The 27,890-nt window shown below is 52.0% G+C and overlaps 1 protein-coding gene across 1 annotated transcript; it reads right to left on the bottom strand.

Moving 5' to 3' along the window:
* Positions 1-5,548: 5,548 nt before the first annotated feature.
* LOC112886432 (probable E3 ubiquitin-protein ligase RHY1A) lies at positions 5,549-8,523 on the bottom strand. The gene is made up of 3 exons (XM_025952334.1): positions 8,280-8,523; positions 6,503-6,705; positions 5,549-6,404 (listed from the first exon to the last, which is right to left on the bottom strand). The coding sequence occupies exons 1-3, from the start codon at positions 8,490-8,492 to the stop codon at positions 5,993-5,995; spliced, it is 828 nt and encodes a 275-aa protein (XP_025808119.1). The 5' UTR covers positions 8,493-8,523; the 3' UTR covers positions 5,549-5,992.
* Between the last annotated feature and the right edge of the window lie 19,367 nt (positions 8,524-27,890).

The raw sequence follows: 27,890 nt of genomic DNA, 5'->3' as shown, positions 1-27,890 counted from the left end.
ATTAGTTCCGTAAAAAAATACAAAGTATCACCTGTCAAGCCAGCGGTCGTCCAGGTGCAACAACTCCTTTGCTACATGAGGGCGCAATTCGTGAAACTGCTGCTCCTCCACTGCTGCCAGTTACGACCTGTGCCGTTCGTCGGTGGTCGCATCAAGGAGCTCCGGTGTCTGCGCCATATCTGCATGAAAAATATAACTACCCTAAGACATATTCCTACAAACAATTGAAAATACTAAAAACTATTCAAAATATAACTACCCTAAGAAATATTGCTAAAAACTATTGAAAATACTAAAAACTATTCAAAATATAACTACCCTAAGAAATATTGCTAAAAACTATTGAAAATACTAAAAACTATTCAAAATATAACTACCCTAAGAAATATTGCTAAAAACTATTGAAAATACTAAAAACTATTCAAAATATAACTACCCTAATAAATATATCTAAAAACTTTTAAAAATTCTAAAAACTATTTAAAATAGAACTACCCTAACAAATATTTCTAAAATCTATTGAAAATACTGAAAACTATTCAAAATATAACTATCCTAAGAAATATATCTAAAAACTATTGAAAATACTAAAAACTATTTAAAATAGAACTACCCTAACAAATATTTGTAAAATCTATTGAAAATACTAAAAACTATTCAAAATATAACTACCCCAAGAAATATATCTAAAAACTATTGAAATTACTAAAAACTATTCAAAATAGAATTACTCTAAGAAATATATCTAAAAAACTATTGAAAATACTAAAAACTATTTAAAATAGAACTGCCCTAACAAATATTTCTAAAAGCTATTGAAAATACTGAAAACTATTCAAAATATAACTACCCTAACAAATATTCCAAAAACAATTGATAATTATACGACTAGAACAAGAATATACCTTTAAACCGACGTGTGAACAGAGCTTCGCCGCTTCCTCTCCTCTCTTTCTCTCCTCCCTTCCTTTTTTTCTTGATTTTTGCTGAATAATATGGGAATTTGGGGGTGGGTGGGGGCTTAAATAGTGGGGTGGGGGGGGGGGGGGGGCGGACGTCCTGCCCGTTGGAGGGCGGGATGCCCCTCCGGGTAACCACCCGCCCGTTGGGAGGGCGGGATGCCCCTCGGGGGACCTCCCGCCCGTTGGACGGGCGGGATGCCTCCTCAGGAGCCTCTTCGCGAATAAGAAAAGTTTTTATTCGTGAAGAGTCCCTCGAGATGGGTCTGGAAAATATTTTTCGACCTCCCGCCCGTTGGATGGGCAGGAGGTCTCCGGCCCCACGCCTCCCGCCTCCCGCCCATTGATCGGGCAGGAGGCACCCATTCTTCAAATATTTTCAAACCTGCACCCCTTTTCATAATTTAATTTTTTAAACCCTCTTTTAAAAAAATTCGGAGGGGAGGGTGGCGGGGGAAGCCCAGGAGCCCTAGCGAACCGTGGGCCGTGGCCGTCGTTGTCGAGAGGCCGCCGGCAAGGCGACCGCCTGGGCCTGGCCCTTGTCCTCCAGCAGGCCCACGGTGATCACTGGGCTGCTTCTTGGGCTTTCAAGCCCATAATACGCACCAGCCTGTCTTCCTTCACTTCGCATCTCGCCGCTCGTTGCCGATCCGACGGCTCCAGTGACCCCAGGGATGGACGGTAAATGAAATACCGTCCACCCCTGGTCGGTGGACGAGATACCGACCGTCCCTCGCCGCGGTCACCGCCGCTTCCGGCGCCATCCGCGGGCCGTTGGAGCGCGCCGCGGGTAAGAGGATGCGGTTGCCCGTCCGCGCGTCATGCGGATGACGCGCATGGAACGGCTGGCGGCCGGCGGCCCGCAGATCACCACGCCGCGCGTCGGCCTGCGTCTCGGCCTCGACGCCGCAAAGGACACGCGCTCCCCGAAGCAGAAGAGCTTCTGTTTCCTCCGAAGCGTTCCTGCTCCGGCGGTTCCAGCCGTGGAGGGTGAAGCCGACGCTTGCACCGAGCCACTGACTGACCGCTGATCGAGCTGCTGCAGCAAGACCGACGTCGAGCGAGTCACGGACAGAGCCGGCTTACGAGATGGTGAGGACAAGGGAGCTCTATTGCCCACGGCCGGGCACCGATGCCGTTTTCTGGTGCTACGATGCGATGCATTTCGAGTCAGTCAGTCAGTCTCAGCCACCCACACACGCAGCCGCGAAGCGAGCTTGGGCTACGTCATTTGTTTAGTACCAGGAGCATTGAACCCATCTGCAGGCCGGCTAATCCATCCGCAGTGCTCGATGTTCAGACAGCTCCGGGGTGGAAATCATGAAATGAGATCCCCGGATTACAGGGAATGCAGAGGGAGGTGGATGGCAATCAGTCTTCAGATCCATCAGCACGCTGCTGGCAATCCATCTTTTGCTGTCTTTCCTGTGAGGTGGTTATTGAGGCCAGCAGACCTCTTCAGACTTGAGCAGTTGAGCCCCGGATAGTTTCAGCCTTTTCAGGCTTGGCTTGTTCAGGCGCCGGCGAGGGGACCACGCGGCGGGAGCAGCGGACGTCGCTGGGGAAGCAAGAGCTCGCTACGGGTACGGTGCCATGGAGCGGACGGGGAATGTATTTACATCTACACCCCTGGATTGGATCGTGATTAATAATTGCGATCCGAATATTTGGATATAAACCCATACATTTTACATATCGATCCCTAGTTTGGATCGCGATCCGAATATTTGCAAAGTCACCCCTGGTTTTGGCCGGGCCCTGCTCTCGCCGCCCCGCCCGTCCGCCTCCGCCGGCCGCCGGCCGCCGGCCGCCGCCGCCGCCCTTCCGGTGGGAATCACGAAGACCAATCCCATGCCCATCCTCCTGGAACGAACAAGCACGGAGGCGAGCCGATCCGAGCAGCCGCAGGCAGCAATGGCAACTCGATGTTGTTGGTCCGCAGGCAGCATGCACGGCTGCGCCCGTCATGCTGATGATGTCGATTCGGTGGAATCCTTTTTTATCTTCTTCAGGTCCACGACTACATCCCTTGGTGACATCCTTTTGTCAGGTGAATCGCTTGAGCAGAGCAAACCCAACCCAAATATTGGCGAAAGGAAGTCCTTCATGTTGCAGGAAGAAGAAGCATGTTTTAGTAGCTGCTCATCTGGAACAGAGGCAAGCTTAGTAGGAAATGCCTCAAGAACTGAAGAACCCATTGCCTAATGCTCCATTCTCCGATGAACATAGGATATGTTGGTCTCTTTTCAGTGAAGACTTCAAGGAGCATGATCCAGTAGCTGAACATGTCACTTTTGGGAACAGCGAGCTGAAATAATGAGGCATCTTCAGAGCATGGCGCACCTCCTCGTCGGTCCTGCGGCTGCTGAGTCCGGCCGGCGACGGGGAAGTAGACTCAGGGCGAGCTGTCCGCCTCGGAGTTTCAATTCAGAGAGGAGGGAGGCAGCAACCGGGCCCGTCGTCGTCACGACCGGCGCCGGCGGCCACCTGCCTCTTGTCCGCCAGCAGTCCAGCCAGCAGCGCGAGCGGGGCGTGAGGCCGCCAGCAGTTGTCGCCGTCGCAGCCTCGCAGGAGGCCGCCCCGCGCACGCGCCCTGCGCTTCAGCTTCAGGACGTACCAACGGGGGCCCACGGTGACCACTGGGCTGCTTCTTGGGCTTTCAAGCCCATACGACCCACCAGCTGGCCTCCCTGCGCTCGTATCCCGCCGATCGATCCCGATCCGACGGCTGCCATGACCCGTACCGTCCACCCCTGGTCAGGGAACGAGCCACCGTCCGCCCTCCTCGCCGCGGTCACCGCCGCTTCCGCCGCCGTTCGCCAGCCATTGGAGCGCGCCTCGGGTCAGAGTGCGTTGTTGATCCTCCACGCGGACGGTTCGTGCGGAAGAAGCGGCTGGAACAACATTGCCTCGCCACGCCACCCTCGCACTGACGGCGGCCCTCACCCCACCGCGGCGGACGTCGGCCTGCGGCCGCGCCCCGGCGGTGATGCGCGACGTTCACGCGCTCCTAACTCCCAAGAAGATGCCTCTCTTTCCTCGGACGCGTCTCCTGCTCCGGCAGGCGAGGTCGAGCAGTGGCAGGTGAAGCCGACACGTGCACCGACCGCTGAATCGCTGGTCGAGGTCCGAGGATGCAGCAAGGCCGACGTCGAAGTGAATGAGATCGGCGTCGAGCAAGTTACGGATAGAGATAGCTTCCCAAAAAATAAGATTGGGTCAAGCGACCTCTGAATCTCTGATGCCCGGTGCTCACCGTCGTGAACGAGAAAATTGCAAAATTAGGACTTCAAGCAATGTGCTTCGCAGTTTTGCTATTATTGACATTGATTTCGTAAAATTAGGATTCCAAACATGTGCAACTTCATTCTACCGCTATTGGATGTATTTCCTCTCTTTTCAATTTTCTCTTTGTGTACTTGGCAGGATGAAAAGATCATTTTGTCCTTCCCACTTCATGCATACGTATGTTGCCATTCCGTCTTCCATTATACTTACTCCTACTAGGGCCGGCGGCCATGGAGCCCCAGCCGTCCGTGCAGCCAGCCCCGGGGCCTGCAGCGTGTCCGCGGTCGCCCCCCCTGCCACCGGCTTGCCCGCCTCCAGCCTGGTCGAGGCCACCGGCGGCCAGTCCGCGGCTGGCTCAGGAGGCCCCCCCAGCCACCGCGGGCTCGCTGAGCCGCTCGCCGAAGCACATGAGCATGAGGAGGTGCGACGTGTGCAGCCATCACCGGTGCAGGAGGCGTTCTGCTTGTCTTGGTGATGATGTTGCCACCGACGCTGAGGAGCGGGCTATTGGGGCGGTTGGTGATTGTGACGGCGCCGGCGCCCCCGAGCACGGCGTGCGCGAGGCGGCGGTTGACCACAAAGACGGCGAGGTGGGAGTATCCATTCGGAGGGTCACCACGGGGCCTTACCGCTCAAAGTGCCTCAGCAGGAGCGGCTCCACATCGGCAGCGGAGTGGCGCAGCCACAGCAGGTTGCCGAACAGCGGCACGGCCGGCGGGCCCGGTGGGAGGCGGCGGTTCCTGGCGATCGTGCGGTACGCCCGGGCGATGGCGGCGGCCTGACAGCCTGCCTGACAAGGGCGGCGGCGCGGTCCAGCCTGCCTGCCTGCTGGCGGCGGCGAGGCTGCACGCCACGCCTAACGTATCTAAGTGTGGTGCAAAAATTAAAAAGAAAGGATAAAATAGTCTTTTCATCCTGCCAAATACATAAAGAAAAATAGAAAAGAGAGAAAATACATTCAATGACAGTAGAATCAAGTTGCACATGTTTGGAGTCCTATTTTTACAAAGTTAATGTTCCTAACGACAAAACTGCGAAGCGTTATGTTTGGAGTCCTAAATTTGCAATTTTCCCATCGTGAACAGACTCGTCGAGCATCGATGCTGTTATCTGGCAATTGGCATCTGGATCGAATTGCAGAAGCATCTTGCCATCTCTACAGAACGAGATTCTTTTTTTTTTGAACGTTCGTAGGCTCATTGCACGTTCTTCGGGAAAGAAAGGAGCTAGCCGGTGATCGAAAGGAAATAAAAGAACAGACGAAGAAAGGAGAAAAGCACTGATCTAAAAAGAGTTGCAAAGAACTGAACGAGATTCTAGATCCACTTGCAGGTGTACAAAAGAAACAGAACAGAAACGGCTGCACCAAGCAACAGCTTGCAGTGAGAGTGGAGCACACACGACACAAGTTCCATGGAGTAGGGTGATGCAACACCAGCTCCTATCATGCTATGCGCAGATGCCAGATGCAACCATCCAGTTACTCTGACACAGTGCGTTTACAGGGCAAGATCTACACATGAAAAGACACTAGTCTACTGTAAATGCTGAGCCGCACAAGGGTGAATAGTTCGGCCTCCTAGAGCCTCAAGCCCTCAACGACTAATGGAAAAGTGCAGTAGTAACAGTAAAAGGGGGTAAGCACTAAGCAGGGAAATTGTTAAAGCTTAGAGGGGACATGGGAGGTTCTGTAATCTGCGCCGTTGGACTCATGGTCATTCTCGTTCAGTTTCTGCATCCTGCTGTTAGGAGCGGGCCACAGTGGCCCGGCAATAGGGGCAGCAGCCGCGGGACCGCAACCACCGCTCCAGGCACGCCGAGTGGAAGACGTGCCTGCAGCGCAGCTGGGTGAGCCCGTCGTCCGCGCCGCCGCACCGCTCCAGGCATATGGAGCACTCAGCTGGAGGTTCACAGGTGCGGTCATCGCCTTCCTCTGCTGCTCCGTTGCAGACCGAGTGTTGAATCTCAGGGATGGGTTCCGAGAACGGTGAGATGGGCGTACGCTCATCAGCGTTACTGCCTACGGGCTCCGTCGCTCCTTCTTCAACCTTGCTGGCTGCGATGGAGTCGCCGGGCTGGAAGCAGTTGGTTAGGGTGCCCAGGATGCAGTCAGAGGAGAAATCAGCCCAAATGGTTTCTGAGGGGCATGTCTTTTGCCTGCAAAAACAGGAGAACGGGTGTAAATGTTAGGTTGGGTACATCGTCCATGTTAGATTATATACAGAAAGAACGGCAGACTAGGAGTTGATGTGGACCTTCTTCCTGACAAGTCCACGCTGTTGAGCCTCTGAAGAAGCCTTTCCCTGGCCTGTTGCACGGCGTCAGGAAGACGGCCATGGTCTGATACCCTGCGGCTTAGTCCTGTGATAGAGGATATCGCTACATGCTCTGCTGTGTTTCCAGCTGGTCCAAGAGACTTGGTAGAGTCTCTTTGGTTCCCTGGAACAGGTTCCTGGCCCTGGGTTTCATATGAAAAGAGGAGTAATCACTGACAGTGATTTTATACTATCAACACATGGAAGAATGCGACTGCGCTAATCTTTGCACAAAAAAAGTAAGGCATGTCATCATAGTGTCCACATGTCATGATTTGGTGACCGAACATCAGCGAAAAACTTGCTTGTTGCAAAGAAAATCTGAATTGTACATAAGGAATAGTGACCAAGCAATGACAATAAAGGGAATATTTTTCACAAGAATAAGCTGACTTATTTACCATCAGCTGATATATGGGCTGGCACTTAGTTTGCTAATCTGGAGATAGATTCAACAAAACCTTTGCTTCGTCTTTGAAAACCTAGTAGTACGAGTATCTTGGAAAGAAAAGGACGTATTATAACAAATGCCTGTCATAATGACACTAGCTGAAAACATTGCAGCTTTCTTCACAAATATAAACATGAAGGAAACACATAAGAAACTTTCCCTCTAATGTTATACCAATAGTACAGGCCCACATAGAAGTTGTGGCCTAATATTTTGCACTAAAGCCTACAACTCATTAATAATAAACAATTAGCTGTTGTGGAGATTATCATTGCCATGCTTGATAATAGAATATTCTATTTTGGGGGACCTGTTCTCTGCCTGCTTGATAATACTATAAGGAGAGTATGTGTTCTTAGTTTCTTTTTTTGAAACCATACTAAGGTTCCTACTACATCACATACTCTGCCTAGTTCAAGAAAGAATATGAAACCAACTTTCAGGCACTGAGAATATTCCAGAATGCTGGTGAACCCCTTAATGTTTCTGAAGAAAAATGAGACCATGATTTCTTTCTTTTTAAAAAAATATATATCACTCATGGGCTGCTACTGAATTACTGTGAAACAGTTTCGGTTTGGTGTGATCCAAACATCTAGGCAAAGGAAAATGAAGGGTGTAGTACAAAGCACCATGATCCATAGCATCACACCATGTTTCATCTCTCTCAACTAATTTCTACCACACCGACTGCATGATTTCAGCTTGGGACTTTATAATAGTCCTATACTACATCAGGGTCTACAGTAGACATCTACATGAATCGGTAGTTCAGAACAGCAATTCCCCACCAGGTTTCTTCCATGATAAAATCATGAACTTTGACACACTTGGTTCTCGATTAACCAGTAACAACTAAACTAAAATTGCCATGGCACGCCCTTTTTCCCTTGCCACATACTCTGCTTGCATAGTTGCATCCACTTCTTGTCCCCTCAAAGCCACAATCTTTTCTCAGTTAGTCATACACTCTGCACCCTAACTCGATAGCTCTCCATTTTTTGTCTCAAAAAAAAACATTACTTTCGGACTGGACTAGACACCAAGAACACTAACCCACCATCGCAGAACCAGAAAAAACTATATAATCCACACCATGATTTAAATTGGAACTGCGCTGAACGGCCGAGGTTGGAATCTAGTAGAAGAAAACTGGAAGAGCCCTCGGTTTCTTCGCTCAGCAAAACGTAAAAAGCCGCAGCTTTAGCGAGCAAACGGCAGGGAACCAGAGGAAACGAAACGTCAGTTGTCTTCTTGGGGACTCACCGGCTTGTGGTGGGAGGAGAGGGAGCTGCGGCGGCGCTGGCGCGCGGAGGGGTCGCGGCTGGCCCGGCGGCGAGGGTCGGGCGGCTCGGGGCCCGGGTCCGGCGGCGCCGGCGAGGGGCGGCGCTGGAAGTAGAGGAGCTTGGAGGCGATCGGCATGCAAGGAGCGGAAGGGGGAGGGAGGAGCTGTGGCGAATTGTTACAGTTCCACCACATTCCTGCCCATTTCTTATAGTGGCGTCAGTCAGTGAGTTCACTTTCTTTGTGCCCCCTTTTGCGATGCGATGGGATTCGATTCAAGCAAGGGTCAATCTTGTCGGAACTCAGCTCGCAAAAGCTGACAGATTACTGTACTTGCTTTTGTGTACTGCACGCACCGTCCGATGAGGAAGGCGAGCCCCCACGCGGCACCACCAGATGCAACGGACGAGAGCAACGTCAGTTGGCTGACGGTTACGGCAAGAGTTAATGCTAGTTCTCCTTTTGCAACGTATTTCATTTGGAACCTGCTATAGTACATTACACCTGGGAATCCTTTTTTCTCCTACGGTATATCTTAATATTGTTTTCTTCACATCCTTGAGGAGCCGATGAGCAGCTTAGCTTGGTGCCGATGAGAAATGTCAGATCTCACGCTTGGAGCTGTTGGAGACGACGTGCAATAGGGTGTCGCTCCGATGTCGTGGCCGGAGAAGTAAGAATGGAGATCCGCAGATTAATAGTTGACGAGAATCCAAACAATCTAAAATCCGGGTGGACCCTCGTTCCTCTTTTTTCCCCTCTCCCCCTTTATACTCCCCATTAAGCAGATTTGCCTAAACTACCACGGCAATTTGCAAGCATTTCTCCTAGGTCGCCCCACCCCCCCCCCCCCCCCCCCCAAACCTGAATTTCACATCTAAAGTCGAAGCATTGTTCATCTTTTGTCCTGTCACTTCCTCCCCTGCATTTCCGGGATTCAATGCTCTGTCCGGCCACAAAATACCCAAACAAGATAGGGCGCAGACCGTGAACCTACCTGAGCGCAGAGCACTTCCCAGACGCCGTGCCGCCGTGCCGGTGCCTACCGTCTTTTATCCCGCACCGCAGCGTCGAAAAAGCTCAGCCTCTTTTTCAAAAAGGAAGAAAAAAAAAGTTGAGCCCGGCAAGTGCGTGATCGAGTGACCGTCGCTGTTCTTCCCCGCTATCTGGAAGGATCTTGTTGGGTTTAAAGCTAGTGAAACTAATGGTAAGCTCAATGCCAATGATGGTGCACCATGGCGTCGTTAAGCAAGAGGTTTACTTTTCGATGACAAGAGAGGTTAAGTGTCCGCCGTAGATCAGGTGAGAGTGCGAGAGGCCGCAGCATCCGTGGCAACCGATTGATCGTCGCCTAGCCCAGGACTGCAAGTGGGCGACGCTCGACAGAAGTGAGCTCGCGAGACCGACGCTGCCTTTTGTTTGGTTCTGCTTGCTTTTGCCTTTTTCTTCGTTTCTTGTTTGGGTGAGGTTGGCTGGAGTTTAGATTTTGTGGGCACGACGGACGCGTGGATGTGGACGTGGTGGGCGTAGTGATTTGGCGCATTCCGGGGACGAGTTCGCGGGTTCTGGACGAATTCGCCCGGAAGGATTTTTTTTTTTAAAAAAAATGAGCTAAACTGGTCAACTGGAGTATACTACTACTATAGTAGTACGTCAAAGACAAGAAGCAACTGATGAAGCAAGCAAGCAGCGACGGGCGGACGGGTGTCGCTGAGGATGGCCCACGCGGCAGTGGCAGCGCGGGCCCAGCCCAGGTGGCACGCGCACGTGGCGGCCTCCCTCGCGCGGAGCGTGGGCCCATGCCGACATGGACCCCAGATCAAGGAGCAATTAATACCCCCTCAAAAGAGAAACAAGGATGCTAAGGTTAAAAGCGGGCTCGGAGACTCCGACGCTGAGATCGTCGAGACGGCCGCAACCAACGCGCCGGTGGAGGGTGTGGTCCCGTCCCCTCCCCGCGACGAGCGCGCACGCCATGAGGTGGGGTGGGGACGGATCGTGATGACATCGTGACGTAAGGCATCAGCCTCGTCGCATTGTCGCCGCCGCCGTCGATGGCGCCTTCTTTTCCTTTACTATCCGAGAACAACGAGGGTCACGATCCAAAGTTAATAAACATAGTTAATAATTAAAATAACATCATCATAAGCGTCATACAAATATAATGAAGCATCATGTGCATATGATTGGCTTGAGTTAATTAATTTTTGTGAGTGTTGTGAAGCAAGTTTAAATTTTGATAAGTAGCTATGCTCCCAAAAATTTTATTCAAATACTAGATTCAAATGGTGAATTTTAAATATTTTTTCTCAATTTGGTGATGTTTATCCCGAGCCATAAAGTTCTTGGAAGCTTTGAAAACTGCAGTATTATTTGAATTTCTATGAGCAATCCTTAATAGCTTTTTGAATTTTTATTGTTGCACTGTGTTCTTGGTAGTTTGATCTTGCTCCGGTAAATTTTTGGCAATTTTTGGAGCTCGGGAAGTACAAAATTTTGAATTTGGAAGTTGAATCGTTGTTTTTTCTTTTTCCACTTGCCCCGGGTCCACCCGTCAGCCTCCGCCCCCGCATTCCCTACGCCTCCGGCTTCGCCCATTGGCCAGCCCGCGCAGTAGCGCCGCGCCACCCTCGCGCTCTTGGCCGCGTTCCCCTCGCCGGCCGCCGCGACGCCGCGTCACGTGCAGGCCACGTCGTGGGTGCGCTCTGGCCTCGCCCCCGCGGTGAGTCAAGGCCAGCGGCCGGCCTTGACTTGGCCCGGGCCTGCCTGGCCTCTTGGGCCCACTTGTCGGCCTGGGAGTGCCGGATCCGGATGGCCATAGTGTTTTTCAAAGTTTTGATTTGTTTCATTTGAGTTGTTAACTTGTAAATTTTATAAAAATTAGTGTAGGCCTCCAAAAATTATGAAACTTATTTTGTTTGGTTCCTATGTGATAGATCTGCATGGCAAAATTGTTGTTGTGCATGTTAATGTCCTGTACACTTAGTTATGTTTTATCTTTGCCAAAGTGAGTCAATTGCTTGATAAATGGTAGGGTGCTCTAAAAATGCCAAATTAAATCTTGTTGGAATCCTTGTGAAATTTGCTATCTAATGGTGCAACTTGTGCAAATGAATCCATGCTGTTTGATAGGGTTTTAGTGTGTGTATTTGTTTTCTGCCTGCAAACTTGTTTAATTCATAACTTTTGTTTGAAAGGTGATAAAATGTCAAAACCACTTCTATTATCTTTGTTTTCATGTCTATTTTCCCTCATAATTTTCTGAGAATTTATGGAATTTATGGTAATTTATGCTTAAGAGCGTAGTAAGCGAGATCCTTTTTCTAGCGTTCGTGTTGCTTTCTTGTTTAAGTGTGATATTCATTCCTAAACTCATATCATATCATTTTCATATTATTAGCATCATGCTAATGCATGCATTTCATTCATGCATTATAGTAACCGAAACATCGGAGAACGAGCCCGTTGAGCCCGCCGAGATCGAGCCGGGAGTTGAGTTTGTTGTCGAGCCGGAAGAAAATCAAGGCAAGCAGCTAAGCATGATTCCTTAACCTGCTTAACTTGATTGGATTTAGTTATCTCACTTGGGTATATGTATTTATACTAAATGTTTATCTATTGCATCGTTGATGCTACTTTTATACATTGACCTCCCTTATTTTTATATATCCATGTCCTTGACACTTGTAGTTAGTAGCTAATCAATTGAATAAATGCTTAGACATGCTTAGAGTTGGTCTATAACTTGTAAGGAATTATTGGAATAGGATAATTTTGCTCACTACATGACTTGTTACCTTGATCGCGCTTGTCCGATTTTGGAATGTTGGAAGTTCGGATCGGTCTAGTTGGAAAAATGGTTTCGTGGTTTAGGTGGAATGTAGGGCCTAGAGAAAGGAGTCTTGAAGGTATAGCCCGCTTGAATCGGTTAAGAACCGTCCGTAGATGACCTCAGTTTTGACCATTTATCATACTACCACATATGCAATCATGGTATGGATGAGCCGGTTACCTTCTAAGTTTTAATCTTTGATGCACGGTCCTAGATGCGTGACCATAGGGCTTTGTAGAGAGGCTTAGGGGTGTCCCCGGTGGACCTAGGTGACTCTCCGCTCAAGTTAGGCATGATGTTCGACGGTTGAGACTTGTCGGAAAAGGTTGATGCGAGTACCCCTTGCCCAACATGATCGGTTGGGTGAGTCGCATGGTCCTTGTGTCGTGTGGGTAAAGAAGTACACCCTTGCAAGGTTAAATTAATCAATTCGAATTGCCGCGCTCTCGGTCATGAGCAAGCTCAATATCCAATGAATTCTTCGTAGAAGTATCGATTATGTTCAGATTTGATTTATATCACTTCATGATACTTTATTTGTTTTGTAATTCAATTAACTAAAATTTGAGGTGGTTTGGGCAAGATAATTAAAATGCTAGAAAGCTAGATGTTGGATTAGAGAGCTCATGCTTATGCAAATTACTTAACCCTAAAGCCTTATCTTGTGAGCCTTCATTTGCATAATTCTTAGTTATTAATTAATTGTGTAAGTCTTGCGAGTACCTTTGTACTCACGTTGCTTTGTAAACTAAGTTGCAGGTGAGCCGGAAGTTGTGTTTGTCTACTTCTACCCTGCCGATCCCGATGCGGGTGAGGAGTAGGTCGATGCGGCCTTGATGGGGTCCTTGAGCAAAACTCCATTATTTTATCGCGTCATCAAGTTATCCGCTGCGCAATCGTTCTTTTAGAGATGTCATGTTAAGCATTAAACTTTATGATTCATGTCCCTTCCTAAACATTAAATTGTGAGCACGAGGCTTGAATTTTATTGTTGAACCTTAAATTTCAGATTTGAACCCTCCTTATGTTGAGCTTATAATGTTTAGTTGTTAAGTCTTGTTGCTTAAAAATTGCTCTTTGTGGTTCATCGGCAATATATGTAATTGTAAACGATATGTGTGTATGCGTGATCTTGGCCATATTGTGGAACACATACCAGTACTACCGGATTTGATATAATTTTTGGCGCATGACGTGTTGGTTGCTTATGACTTAGATGTGGGTTAACACGTGGCATGCTCTTAACGTGAGCGCGTGTTAGCTCTCATTTTAATGAGAATGACCGGCAGTTCGTTTAAAGTGGTATTAAATTGGGCGGCTGTTACAACGAGAGAGAGAGAGAGAGAGAGAGAGAGAGAGAGAGAGAGAGAGAGAGAGAGAGAGAGAGAGAGAGAGAGAGACTATTAGTTCATCACCTGACCTTTGCGAGATTATACTCCGTATAGGGTTTTCAAGTGAGACCTCATTACCTCAGCAGCATGTGAAAACTGCCAAAAAATTCAAAATAACTGCCACTTTTTTTTACTTTTATACAGTGTTTTCGCTTCGGATCCGAGAGGCGCGTGAAGGTGACGCGGGAGGACACGGCAGGTTGGTCCCCTTCTTTTTCTTTAAAAAAGGTAACACAACCAGTCAGTCTCCAGGAGGAGGTAGTGGTGGTTCCGTTGCTGCTGCGCTGATCATGTTGGCAGTGGTGGCATTCGCACACGTGGCGATGTTGCTGGGGCATGCAGTGGGGCCCACGCTGATGCGGCCCATATATATATCCGTCGGAAATGATTCTTCTGATTTTGGCCCATCTGCATTTGGATCACTGACGCGTAAGGTTAGATCCACGTGATAGGGATCAAAGTCAGGGAAGACTCTCCGTATCCAGCATCCCTCTCTTTCTCTTGTGATCTTTTCAGGTTTATTTTCTCCATTCTAAAAGCAAGTCGTCCTAAGAATAAAATATAATAGATTAATAAAAATATAAAATGATCGTATTTGTTCCTATTTATTACCTATATTTGGCACTAACATGCACGTGTACTTTCCAAGACGCCTCATGGAGGAACGGTCCAGTGTTTTACATTCGTCACCTTCAGCTAAATCTTTCAAATTTCTTCTTCTTACGATTTGAAAAGATGAAACGTTCGCAAAAAAAAAACAAAAAAAATTTCTATCCCTTCCTCTGAATTCATCATCAAAATTTGAAGCGCTTACTATATATCTCAGGCCTCGAAAGTTGCGTCCACAGCATCAGAAAGTTCTTCCTGCGATCTCGTTGGCTTCAAATCATCATCGATCGGGCTGCTACAGGCTGTCAGTAAGCGTAACCTCTCATGTCACGTTCCTTCCGGTCGCAGCTACAGGCTGCTACAGCATGCGATGAACAGTAGAGGCTGGCAGGAGGACCGCGCGCGATCCGGCGACTGAGCTAGATGGCGCGACGTCATCAGATGGCATGCATTTTCTTTTCTTCCTCGTCGTATTTTTCCCTCCAGCCACAGTGGTTCTTGCTCTCCCGTCAGCCAGTAGCTCACAATTTTCCCTTGTGATCCGTACCTCTTCGTCGCTGTGTATCATCAGAAGCAAATTAGCTGCTGTTTTTCTGGGGGGTTTAAGCTTACCAATCTGTGCGTTACTAACTAATTCATATCTGCTGTGTTTTGTAGACAGTCTAGCGATCACGTAACATGAACTACGAAGCTAGCGTCAACTATCAGCACCAGTTGTGTCAATGATATTCCAATCACCATGGTGCTTGGAAGCGAAGCTACAACCATTCCCTCATCCGGTGCAGGTTCAAGAACCTATTGATGAGTCGGAGTGACAGTTACTCGATGAGGAGTTGCAGCTTGCAAACACATTCAGGTGAACTAATGATGAATCAGGTATTTGGAATTGCCTGCACATTCCGTCAGCTTGCAGCTAATAACACCAATTCAGGTGTCGTTTTGCTTGTTCCAATCCACATTTGCAATTTCACGGGTCAGATCAGTAACTGAAAAGATCATCATCAGTTCATCACACCCGCTCCAGCTCGAGATCACCACAAGGAAGAAGAACAGAAACAGAAGCGCATCCTATGCGCTCACGCGAACGCAGCAAGATTGTCAGATCGATCCGAGGTTATTCCGTTACGCAGCTTCAGTTGCAAAAGGCACGGACGAGCTAGGTGGTGGCCCGTGGCCGCGCTCGCTGCCGGAGGAGCGACGTGCACGGCTCGCTCAATCCGTGCGCCCCGCCCCGCGCCTCACCCAGAGAGGGCCGCCATTGGGGGCTACGAACCGCTCCGCCTCCCGCCCACGAACTGATGACGAACTGCTCGGCCTCGCCGTCGGTCAGCTGCATCGCGCCGCCCCCTTCGTCGCCGCTTCGTTTTCCTCCATCTCCGATCCCCTCGCGAGGGGAATGCGATGGACGGGACGCGACGAGGCGGGTCGACTGTGCCGCGCTTCACCTGTCCGCGCGCTCGCCCTTCCCGGCGGCGCGCCGGCTGCGGGCGGCGCCGATGGAGCGTCAGGAAAACCGGGGGCCTATATTCGGATCGCGATTACTAACCGTGATCCAATCTAGGGGTCTATGTGAAAATAGTAGGGTGCACTTTGCAAATATTCAGATCGAAATTATTACTCGCGATCCAAATTAGGGGTCTATATGAAAATATTAGGGGTTCACTTGGCAAATATTACAGGTGGGCGGGCTTTTGCAAACTTTTCTGTCATCGGCCATTCGTCCGCCGCCGCTCGCCGGAGCGCCCCTCCCCTCAGTTACCTCTTCGTCCTCCTTCCGGTCCGGAAGGAGCCTCAGCTTCCAGAACCCCAACAGGCAGGGCGAGGCCATCGGTGTTCGCGAGGACAGAGAACACGGCCCCCTCCCTGCTTCACGCCGCGCCCGGCGCGGATGGCGGCGGCGGCGCCCGCCGGGTACCAGTCGAACCACCTGATCTTCATCGTCTGCCTCAAAATTGGCAATAATGCAGACGGCCCTGAGACTTCTGGGTGAAGCCATCGTCCTTGTTACCAGGGACAGGTATGCTCCGGCGTGCTCTCGCCGTCGTGCATGGTGAAGAAGCCGGCCGGGGTCTGGGGGAGCTTCCTGTGGTGAGCGGAGGAGGTTCCGCCAGGCCGTGGACACGCACCTGAAGCGGCAGATGGACCTGGCGTGGAGGCGAGAGAGGATCTCTATGACGAGGTCGTCGGTGAGGCTGGCTGCAGGGCACCTCCGTCTCAGGCTTTCACTATCTCGAGCAGGCAAGGAATCCTGAGAAATTAGATGCAAATGGAGGCAGGAGAGGTCAGCAGCTAAGGATACAGGCGACAAAGAAGGAAGAAATCAGTTAGAGCTAGCCAAGAAGACGCCTACTATACCCTCTGTGAAATGTGGTGATATGCCTCTATCTCTATGATGAAAAATTATTAAATAAGTGGTTTCATAGATCAAGTCTTTAAAACAAGTTCATTACTTAATTAGAACTGTAAGATAACCGAAGTAAACAAAACGGGAGTACTTATGCAAGTCAAATTCTCCTGATTGAAAATATGTGATATGCGGTGGCAGAAGGCCAGCAAACAGAAACCTTGAGCCATGCTGTTGATGCCCTTAAAACAAATTCTTGCCTGGTCGGTACGTCATTATGCTACATTGATTGATGTTTTGTGCCTTATAACTGAAGATTAGTAAGCAACGAAGTGCCCCTAAAAAAGTTTTGCCTGCTGTATTCCTGGTCGGTGCATCATTACGTTGACTTTAATCGATCGATCTGTACCTGATAAATGAGGTTGCAAGTGATGGAAAATGGAGAAAATTCCATATTTGACACTAGAAGTTTGAGTGGTCATTCTATTCGACACTAGAAAAGTTGAAGTTCCTTGCTTGACATCGTTTTCTAACCTACATGCCTCGTTTGACACAACCTTCATGTCCTTGAGCCAAAACAGTCCTTTGTTTCTTCAGGATCATGTTTTAGGCCAACTGGCTGAAATGATATCCTCAGCATCTTACTCCCGCTGACTGAAACCGGCAGCATACGCCGAGCGAGGAGGAAGGGATGCAAGTTCTTCAAGGATCAAGGCTACATGCCTTTTCTCACAAGCTTTTTCAGGATGCAAAAACACATGCCCCCCAATTCCATTAACGAAACAGACACAGGTTCAAGTTCAATTCATCAGGTACATGACAAAGGAATGCGCGCAACCCTACAGCAATAGTTTTCAGATCAGTTCTGAATTAATCTCTGTCGCCAACATCACATAGACGCAGAAACACCCTTCTCCTACACGTCCAGTTCTCAGAAGTACAGCCAGCAAACACACAGCAAAATTTATCCTGCTCCCATCCTTTGTGCTACTGGTGCCCATCCACTTCCTGATGAAGCGCCTTGTTTCCTGCAAAATTGGCCAGCAGAAAGAAACTGCTATCAGTTACAAAATATGCCGCGTTTTGAGTTTTACAGATAGATCAAAACACTAGCCATTTCAACTGCCAGCAATGTCTTCCAACAGTTTATCAAAACTGCGGTCATTGACTGAATAACTGATGCACATTCGTGAAATCAGAGGCATACGTATACATACCAGTGCAGTGCATCATCTGTCAATGCAGGCGCGCAAAGCAGGTGGCCATGGGAGCTCGTACCGATACTCCATTGGTCCCATGTCGCCTGTCGTGGGCTTCGCCTCCATGGTCTCAAGGTCGATAGAGTATGGCCATGGTTCTCCAAACTGCGGCGAAAGAGCGACAAACCCCGTACCCCTTGTCAAGATTTCTTGGCCATAGATGAAAAACGATGGCTGGTATCCTGGCAGGCCCAAGGTTGCTTCCGACAGCAAGACACTATTCTCCAAGGCTCACTCTCCGCTGTGGAGCTTCGCAAACACCTTCATGGTGTTGTTGAACACGGTGAAGAAGCGCGGCTTGCCATCTCGGCCTTCGGTGACAAGGTACTTGCATCTCTGATCTGATTCCTCAATGGCTGGTATCACCGATGAGGTGGAATCGCCAGTTGCGCCGTCGAGCTCTACAAGTATCCTGCCTTCGACGTAGAAGTACCAGGAGCCCCCAGCACGACCCAAGAAGTCTGGCCACTGGAGGCTTGGTGCAATGTGGCCAATGTTCTTGTTGCTCCAGGACGAGCCCACAGTGAACATGGCGGCGTGCATGACACCATCGCGCTTGAACATGCAGAGCACCCTGAAGTTGGACATGCTTATGTGACTGCTCGCCTCGTTGTCATTGGCATAGCCATCCACGAGGCAGGAGAACAAGAAGCCACCCCCATTGAAGTCCGCCGGTGGAGGGATGATCTCGCAGCGGCGCGTCAGGGGCTGGCAGACGACCATGCCCGGGGACGCGAGGCCGCGGCCCCTGCGACCCATGACGAGCAGGAGGCTGCCGCGGCTGTCCAAGATGGTCCCCGACCCAGCGCCGTCCGGGAGGAAATCGAGGGAGAAGTGGCGCGCGTCCACCATCGGCAGCGACGAGGGGAGGAACACCGGGTTTTTGCTCGCTCTCGCATCTACGCCCATCAGGATACGAGCCCAGGGGGAGGTGTTGTGGTAGTAGCCGGCGACGGCGGGCGCGTGCAGGGAGCGGAAGCGGTGGAGGAAGGCGCCGCCGGCGATGGCGCAGCGCCACCGCCTGCACACGGCCGCGGCGCGGATTAGGGAGACGTGCGAGCCGACCCGCTCGTGGACGAGGCCCAGGGCGTCGTCGTGCAAGTCCATGGGTGGCGCGAGCAAAACCCTAGCGAAATTGTGGGGAGATTCGGTGAGAAATGGATCCGGAATACAACGAGGTTCGATGAGATCTGAGCCCACGGGGCAGGCGAGATGAGCCCTACCTTGAACAGGGCGTGGCGCGCCGGCCGCGCCAGTAGTGGGAAGGAGTCAAGGAGGTGTGCCGCGGCGGTGGAGACGAAGCCGACCGAGGAAAGAGGAGGAGAGAACGGGCTTTGATTGAGGAGTTGGGCCGGCTGGCCTTTTGACCCGCCCCGCGTGAACCAATCCAGTGGGCTTAACCCACGCGGTTAATCATTGGGCCTTGGCAAAATCTCTGCGGTCTCGTTCGCTTTTACCACTTCGCGATCAGAATTGGGTGATCTGGTTCTACAATTCTAGAAGCGTAGACACGTCATGCAAAACATAATCAAATAATCGACTGACAGGTGGAACGAAAATTACTCGAGAAATTATCAGGAAAATTCCGTTTAATCTATGATTTTGCGATTTTTATATTTGTGATCCTATGCTGCAGATCTCGCACCTAAATACCTCCAATGGCCAGCGTGGATCTAACTGTATCGGCAGCGCCGGAGTCGTGCTTCTTCCTTGCACGCCAGCAGAAGTCGGAGGAGAGACGGATCTGCTCCTCTGAAGATCACCTCATTGCGATGCTTCCAAATCTACCACGAGCAAAGTAGCAGGTACGTGTGGAAAAATTTGGCATGGAGGTGGTCAGATCTTGTGAGTTCCCAGAGACCCGACACTGAAGCAGGAGGAGGAATGTCGACCCCAACGCTCGCCCGGAGGTGCGCCGCAACGCTGCAGTGGAGGATTGGATGATCAGGAGTTTCTTCAGCGCAGTTGCAGAGCTCACAGGTAGCAGTGTCCATAGTGTTCTTGGCAGCCAGGGTCGCCTTGCATTGTATCCGCTTCTGCACAAGTAGCCATCCGAAGAAACAGACCCGCGGAGGTGCGTGATTTTGCCAGACAAATTTGTAGAATGGGCAGCTTGGGTCCTCCCGTGCTTGCATTGCAATGGCATAGACCGGCCCGGCGCGGAGAGTGCCGTTCTTGCTAGCTAGGGGGCAGTGCCGGGCATCCGTACCTGCGGTGAGTTCTATATCTGACGCCAATCCTTCGGCAGAGTGCTCCATGTGCCTGGAGCGGTGCGGGTGTACGATGGCGCGGACGACGGGCTCGCCCAGGCCCCGTTTAGATCACTTCGAAGTTCCAAATTTTTACACTCTCTCTCCATCACATCAATTTTGGAACACATGCATGGAGCAGTAAATGTATGTAAAAAAAATAACTAATTGCACAGTTTAATTATACATCACGAGACGAATCTTTTAAGCCTAGTTAGACCATAATTAGATAAAATTTATCAAATACAAACAAAAACGCTACAGTAGCAAAAAAGTTCCAAATGTTATAAAAAATTGCGATCTAAACGGGCCCTAGCTGCCCGAGGAAGCAAAAGCTTCTGCTTCGGAGTCCGGAGAGCGCGGCCGTCGCGCTTCGCCGTCGTGGCTAAAAAACTGAGTTTAAAACCTATCAGAGGTCAACAGGAAGTGATAGTGCCAGTCATAATTGATCTCGGATAAATAACTCCTACCCTTTTAGGTAAGTGCGAAAACCACAAAGATACGAACCAACAACTCTCCAGAAACACTTAGGCTCCTATGAATATACAAATGTCATTTATGAGTCATATGGAAGATTTGAAATCTATAGATTCAATAATCCTCATGTAACAATCTGGCAGATAATGTCCTTGCAACTTGAACAAATAGGTTTCAGATAATGGTTTACACTATCGAGACAGTTCTATGGATAAAAAGAAACAACACAATGGCCCATCTGAAAAATAGCATTTCTTTAGACATATAAATAATTTTGAAGGACTCACGGTAAAATAACCAATGAATAACAGGGCTACCTAATTAAATGCAAACAGATATGCTGTGCATAATAGCTTTTAGAGAGAGAAACATGAATAGTAACTAGTCAGGCAGCAGAAATTATTAAATCGTGCAGCAGGCGTTATCCAGTGAGGTATAAGTGTACATTGGAGAATGCCAGTACAGCCAGGCTTGACATCCTTTGTCAAGGGTTGTCATGTGCACGTGTGAGGAAGGCTATACATTGTTTCTCAAAGTTAACAGTTACTTCCTGTGATCCCATATAAGTCCTTTAGAACATCGACATGTTCTCCAATATGAAACTTTGACTAGAAATATCTATAGAATCATATCACTACAAATTGAATAATTATATATCATAAACTAATTTTCATGATCAATCTATTAGCACCAATCTTATGCTTGTCAATCTATATGCCTCTTTATAAGTTGATGGTCAAAGTAAAAAAAGAAGTTTGACTCGGGACAAACTTAAAAGACTTATATTTGGGATCATTGGTAGCAGTACATTATAGTAATTTCCAGCTGCAATGGTTCAGATGTATGAAGATTGGGCCACAGTATAGCAAGATGACAATTGATACTGTCGGTACATACAGATAGAGGTACCTCCTGCTAGGGTGTCCAGGCTCTGGGACTTCTCATAATCCACGCTCCCCCTCGCCTCTGGGCCACGTGGCATACGGCCTCCGGGCCTGACAGCTGGGACCACGGTCTCCGGACCCTCCCCGAGCTCCGTGAGGTCCGGGGCCTCTGCACACCCACGTAGGCGGGAGAGCTCTCGGGTAACCCCTGCGGACCCGGCCTCCCCTGGGAGGTCCGGGACCGCCACGCGTGATGGCCAGACCATCACAGGCCAGCCCGCTCCGGCCGGCCACGGGGGCCCCGGACCCCTCTTTCCCCCGGGAAGGGGTCCGGTGCCGCCATGTGCTGCCCGGCGGGAGGAGCGGGGCTGACCCCGCCGCGTGCCTGCGGCCGGAGGCCCCTTACGGGTCGCCTCTCCACCTACCAGCATTTAATGCGGTAGCTGAGTTGGGCGCGTCAAGGTCAAAAGGTGCGGCCTGCCACTGACACACGGGGCAGGTAAGCTGACACCACGGTAAGCCCGCCTGATCTGAAGGCGGCGCGTCGTATCACCGCGCACAGTGCGCGGACAGTGCACAGTCCCGTCACGGTGCTGCGCGCGTGATGATGGTCTGTAATAGGCGTGCTAAGGCTTGCGCTGTAACAGTGCGCATGGCACGAGCCAGCGCTGGCTCGCCCCCTGACTGGAGGTTCCATCCCAACAGTGACAGCACGGCTTCACTGTTGGGCAACGCTGACACCGAACACTGTACAAGACAAGGCTATACACGGCCGTATCCTGACTGTGGATACGCACATCAACTTCCCGATCGAGAGGACTACGGAGAGGAGCTCGAGGAGATGACCTCCATATCTCTCGTAGAACAAGCTCCTGTTGGCCGGATCCACGTGTCGGGGTTCCGCTCAGTGTAAGCACTCCCCTTGGACTATAAAAGGGAGAATGCACTCGTTAGAACAGAGGATCGAAAAAACACTCACACTAGACGTTCCAAGTTCCAGGTTGCACACACATAAGCTTATGCTGCTTTCCATTCAGCCTCACGCAGCCAATACAACACCAAAGTGGACGTAGGGTATTACGCTACGGCGGCCCGAACCACTCTAAATCTGCGTGTCCTTCCTGCGTTCATCTGCTTATTGATCGAGCGTTCCTGAGTCCCCTCCAAATCCATCCTAACTAGGATTAGGCGGGTGCTTTCCGCCACCCGGCTGGAGAATCCCTCCGACATTTGGCGCGCCAGGTAGGGGGCTTAGGTTTGGTTTGCGCTCGGTCGACCTTCGTGACTTCAATGGCGCAGGAAAATGGTCACCATGACCTCCTGATCGGTGAAGAAGTGGCGTCGACAGCGCCTCACGCCTCGCGCCGTCACGCCTCCAGGGTGGCTCCGCGTGCTGCTCCACCACGCGCAGCGGAGCGGGACTCCGTGGCCCAATCGGTGCTCCCACCGAGCGGGCCCCTCATGGCAGCCAGGGAGTTGCTCCGCAACCCCCCTGGCGAGGCGGCGTCGCCAGACGCGCACAGACAATGGCGTGACGACGTCGACCGCCTCCTCAACCTGGCACAGGCTTCCCCAGGCTCAGCGGGGAGATCGGTGTCCAGGCAGCGCCGTCGTCAAGGCGGCGCATCCGGTTCTGTGCACTCACCATCAGTGAGGAGTGCACGGACCGAGGATCTCCGGGCGGAGCTCAACCGCAGGCATGCGGGAGAGGATGCCAGGATCTCCATCGAGCGAGCACGTAACCGACGGCTCAACATTGAGGGTCGGAACCTTGCCCCTGAGCTCGATGCGTCTACGGTGAGGCCACAAGGACTCACCCAGGTACCGGTATCGGGCGTGGGCTATGCAGCGCTCGCAGACCACCTTCGTGTGGTCGCTTGGCCGTCCAAGTTTCGGCCTCACCTGCCGGAAAAATATGACGGGTCCTCCAACCCGTCAGAGTTCCTGCAGGTCTACATCACCGCCATCACGGCGGCTGGAGGTAACGAAGCCGTCATGGCAAGTTACTTTCATGTAGCCTTGACCGGGCCGGCCCGGACCTAGCTCATGAACCTTACCCCGGGATCCATCCAGTCCTGGGGTGAACTCTGCGCACAGTTCACGGCGAACTTCGCCAGTGCGTACCAGCAGCATGGCGTGGAGGCCCACCTCCACGCCGTGAGGCAACAACCGGGGAAACCCTCCGGGCCTTCATCTCCCGCTTCACTAAGGTACGTGGAACCATCCCACGTATCTCCGATGCATCTATTATCACGGCCTTCCGACAAGGGGTCCGAGACGAGAAGATGCTAGAGAAGCTGGCGACCCACCAGGTGGAAGCCGTCACCACCCTGTTCGCTCTGGCGGACAAGTGCGCCCGGGCTGCAGAAGGCCGTGCATGGCACTCTGCAACCCAGGCGGGACCTGCTCAAACGAGTGGGCCCAGTGTCGTTGCGCCGGGCAGCGGCAAAAAGAAGAACAAGAAGGACCGTGGCTTCAACAAGCCACGGATTGGGGGTCCGGCCGTTGCAGCCGCGACGACCGGGGGCCAGAACTCCCGTGGCAAGCGCCCACGACAACAGCGCACCGACCCAGGGTCGTGCCCTGTCCATCCTGGGGCTCGCCACAGCGCCGCTGAGTGCCGCGAGATCCAGAAGCTCGCGGAGCGTCTCAGCAACAGGCGTGACCAAACCTCCAAGGAAGGCTCCTCCCCTCCGCGGCGGTCCGGCAAGGAGAAAGCCTCTGATGCCGACGCAGCTGCGACTGAGAGGGAGTTGGGGTATCAAACCCCCAATAAAGACCTCAAGGGACTGTTCCAGCAGTCCGATTCCGAGTCCGGCGGGGACGAGCGCCGCAAAAAGCTGTACGTTATGTACGGTGGCAGTTCGGAGCTCGTCTCCCGACGGGACGTGAAGGCCCTTCGCCGGGAGGTCCTCTCGGTGAAGCCAGGGGTGCCGAGGGCGGCGCCCCACCAGCGGTGGAAGGGCATCACCATCTCCTTTGGGCCATCCGACTGCCCAGAGAACATGGCGGGTGCAGGGGTGCTGCCGCTCATCACGTCACCCACCATCGCCAATGTACGCCTTCACCATGTGCTGATTGACGGAGGCGCCGGCCTCAACGTCATCAGCTATGCGGCGTTCAAGCACCTGCAGATCCCGGAGTCCAAGCTGGCTCCATCACGCCCATTCTCAGGAGTGGGCCCCGATCCCGTGTACCCGGTAGGGACCATCACCTTACCAGTTACATTCGGGACGGAGGACAATTTCCGTACCGAGAACGTGCAGTTCGAGGTCGCGGAAGTTAACCTCCCCTTCAACGCTATCATCGGCAGACCGGCCCTGTACCGGTTCATGGCCGTTGCCCACTACGGGTACCTGGTCCTAAAGATGCCCTCTCCGGCGGGCGTCCTCACCGTCCAAAGCGATCGGGCCGCCGCTGTTGTAGCGGTCGAAAAGCTCCATGCGCTGGCTACGGGGCTTACCCCTGCAGCTGGCACCCAGGGGTCCGACCCCTCGACCTCACGTGCCAAGGCCCTGGCCAAAGCACCAAAGGTCCGTCCGTCCGACACGGACGATGTTCCCGTGAAGACCGTCCAGGTCGGAGCGGAGACCTTCCAGACCACCCGCATCGGTGGTAACCTGGAAGAGAAATAGGAAAGCGCGCTCATCGCCTTCCTCCGGGCAAATGTTGACGTGTTCGCTTGGGAACCGTCACAGATGCCCGGGATCCCTAGGGAGGTGATTGAGTATCATCTGAGGATCCACCCTGACGCCAGGCCGGTCCGGCAGAAGCCACGCAAGCAGTCCATCGAGCGGCAAAACTTCATCCGTGAAGAGGTCCGCAAGCTGCTGCAGGCTGGCTTCATCGAGGAGGTCTACCATCCTGTATGGTTGGCCAACCCGGTTGTAGTCCCAAAGGCCAACGGGAAGCTTCGGATGTGCATCGACTACACCAATCTTAACAAGGCATGTCCAAAAGACCCTTATCCACTCCCGCGTATAGATCAGATTGTGGACTCCACCTCCGGGTGTGATTTGCTGTCCTTCATAGATGCCTATTCTGGTTTTCATCAAATCAAGATGGCTAGTGATGATAGGAAGCATACAGCTTTTGTAACAGTGGATGGTCTTTATTGTTATATAGTGATGCCTTATGGGTTGCTTAATGCTCTACCCACCTTTGCTCGAGCGATGAACATCACTCTAGGTGATATGGTTAGAGATATAGTCGAGGTGTATGTTGATGACATCGTTGTCAAGACTAGAGAGTCGATTTCCCTCTTAGAAAACTTAGCTCAAGTCTTCGACAAGTTACGGGCGACTTCCACCAAGCTTAACCCCGAGAAGTGCGTCTTCGGCGTATCGGCGGGAAGGCTCCTTGGTTTCCTGATCTCCCACCGGGGGATCGAGGCCAACCCGGACAAAGTCCGGGCGATCGAGGCAATGAGGCCTCCTGCACGCCTCAAAGATGTACAGAGGTTGGCGGGGTCCCTTGCAGCCCTCAGCCGTTTCATTTCGAGGCTGGCGGAGAGGGCGCTTCCCTTCTTCAAGTTGATGAGGGGGTCCGGCCCGTTTGTATGGACTGAAGATGCAGAACGTGCCTTCCAAGAGATGAAGCAGTACCTTACCTCCTTGCCGGTCCTGGTCGCTCCGGACCCAGGTGAGACACTGTTTCTTTATCTTGCAGCAACGACCGAAGTGATCAGCATGGTGCTGGTCACCGAGAGGTCCGAGTTTCTCTCGCAGGGGGCCCCTGTGGATCCCCCTGCGGGAGAAGGAGGTCCGGCCTCCTCCACTCCAGCAACCGGCTCTGCTTCGGAGGGTACGGCCGGGTTCCGACCCGGAGAAGCGCTGAGCAGCTTGGGGGCCGAAGGGTCCCCAGCCCAAATTGAAGGATCCAGTCCACCTAGCAGAGTCAGGACCGTCCAGAAGCCGGTCTACTACGTCAGTGAGGTCCTTCATGAGACAAAGGCCAGGTATCCTGAAACACATAAGCTCCTTTATGCTATACTTGTTGCGTCCAGGAAGCTCCGCCACTACTTTCAGGCCCACAAGATTGTGGTGGTGACCGCCTATCCATTGAGGGCCATCCTCCACAACTCCAACGCCACAGGCAACATTGCCAAGTGGGCTGCAGAGCTCGCGGGGTTCCAGCTCGACTTCCAGCCGCGTCACGCCGTCAAGAGCCAGATCCTGGCTGACTTCATCGCGGAATGGACGCCGGCACCAAGCGCCTCCGGGGGACCGGACCAAGGGACGGGTCCCCCGCGTCCGGAGGACAGGGCTCCGGTCTTCACCAGGCCTCACTGGACCCTCTTCTTTGACGGGTCCGCCCGCAGCAAGAGGGCCGGGGCTGGTGTGGTCCTCATCGACCCACGTGGCGAGCAGCTAAAGTACATGGTGCACCTTGATTTTGAGGCCACCAACAACATGGCGGAGTATGAGGCCTTAATCTTCGGACTTACGGCGGCTCTGTCCCTGGGGGTCCGAGAGCTCCTGGTCAAAGGGGACTCCCAACTCATCATCAGGCAAGTCCGGGGGGAGTGTTGCTGCAACAACCCCCAGCTCGCGGCCTACCTCATTCATGTGAAAAGGCTCGAGAAGGACTTCGTTGTGCTGGAACTGCAACATGTTCCACGCGAAGGCAACACAGCAGCTGATGCACTCTCCGCGAGCGCATCGACCCAGGCACCCGTGCCTGAGGGCGTCTTCCAGAGACGTCTGCTGAAGCCTTCCGCCCAGCCTGCCGACCTGGGCGAAGGGGGTCGGACTAGCACCTCGAAGCTGGCGGTCCCGGTGGCGCTCCATCCGTGGAGCCCGCCAAGGGTCGTGTGCTCCCTTGAGGGTCCCGGAGACCTCGGGGAGCCACGCCCAGTTTCTCAGAAAGGTCCCGATGCATGGATCTCTAAGGTCCGGGACTACCTGAAAGATAATTACCTTCCTGAAGATCAAGCATCTGCTAAGCGCATTGTCCGGATGGCTAAGCGATACACAGTGGTAGAAGGGGATCTCTACCGCCGTGGCGCCAACGGCGTCCTCATGCGGTGCATCACCCAGGAAGAGGGCCGCGACTTACTTGCGGAGATCCATGGAGGCGAGTGCGGAAGTCATTCTTCATCCCGCACGCTGGTTGGTAAAGCTTTCCGGCATGGCTTTTACTGGCCGACAGCACTCCAGGATGCAGCTGAGTTGGTAAGGTCCTGCAAGGCGTGTCAGTTCCACGCAAAGCAAATACACACTCCAGCTCAGGCTCTGCAGATGATACCTCCCTCTTGGCCTTTTGCGGTATGGGGGTTGGATATCTTGGGACCTTTCCCTAGGGCCGTTGGCGGGTACCGGTACCTCTATGTTGCCATTGACAAATTCACTAAGTGGCCGGAGGCAACCCCAGTGGTCAACATCACCAAGGCGTCAGCAACTGCTTTTCTCAGGTCAATTGTATGCCGGTTCGGGGTCCCGAACCGCGTCATCACAGACAATGGGACCCAGTTCACGAGCCAGTACTTCCAGGAGTACTGTGAGGATATGGGCATTCAGCTCTGTTTCGCCTCAGTGGCGCACCCCAGG

Source organism: Panicum hallii, chromosome 3 (genome assembly GCF_002211085.1).
Source record: "Panicum hallii strain FIL2 chromosome 3, PHallii_v3.1, whole genome shotgun sequence".
Classification (NCBI taxonomy): domain Eukaryota; kingdom Viridiplantae; phylum Streptophyta; class Magnoliopsida; order Poales; family Poaceae; genus Panicum; species Panicum hallii.
This window is presented reverse-complemented; position numbering and strand designations above follow the sequence as displayed.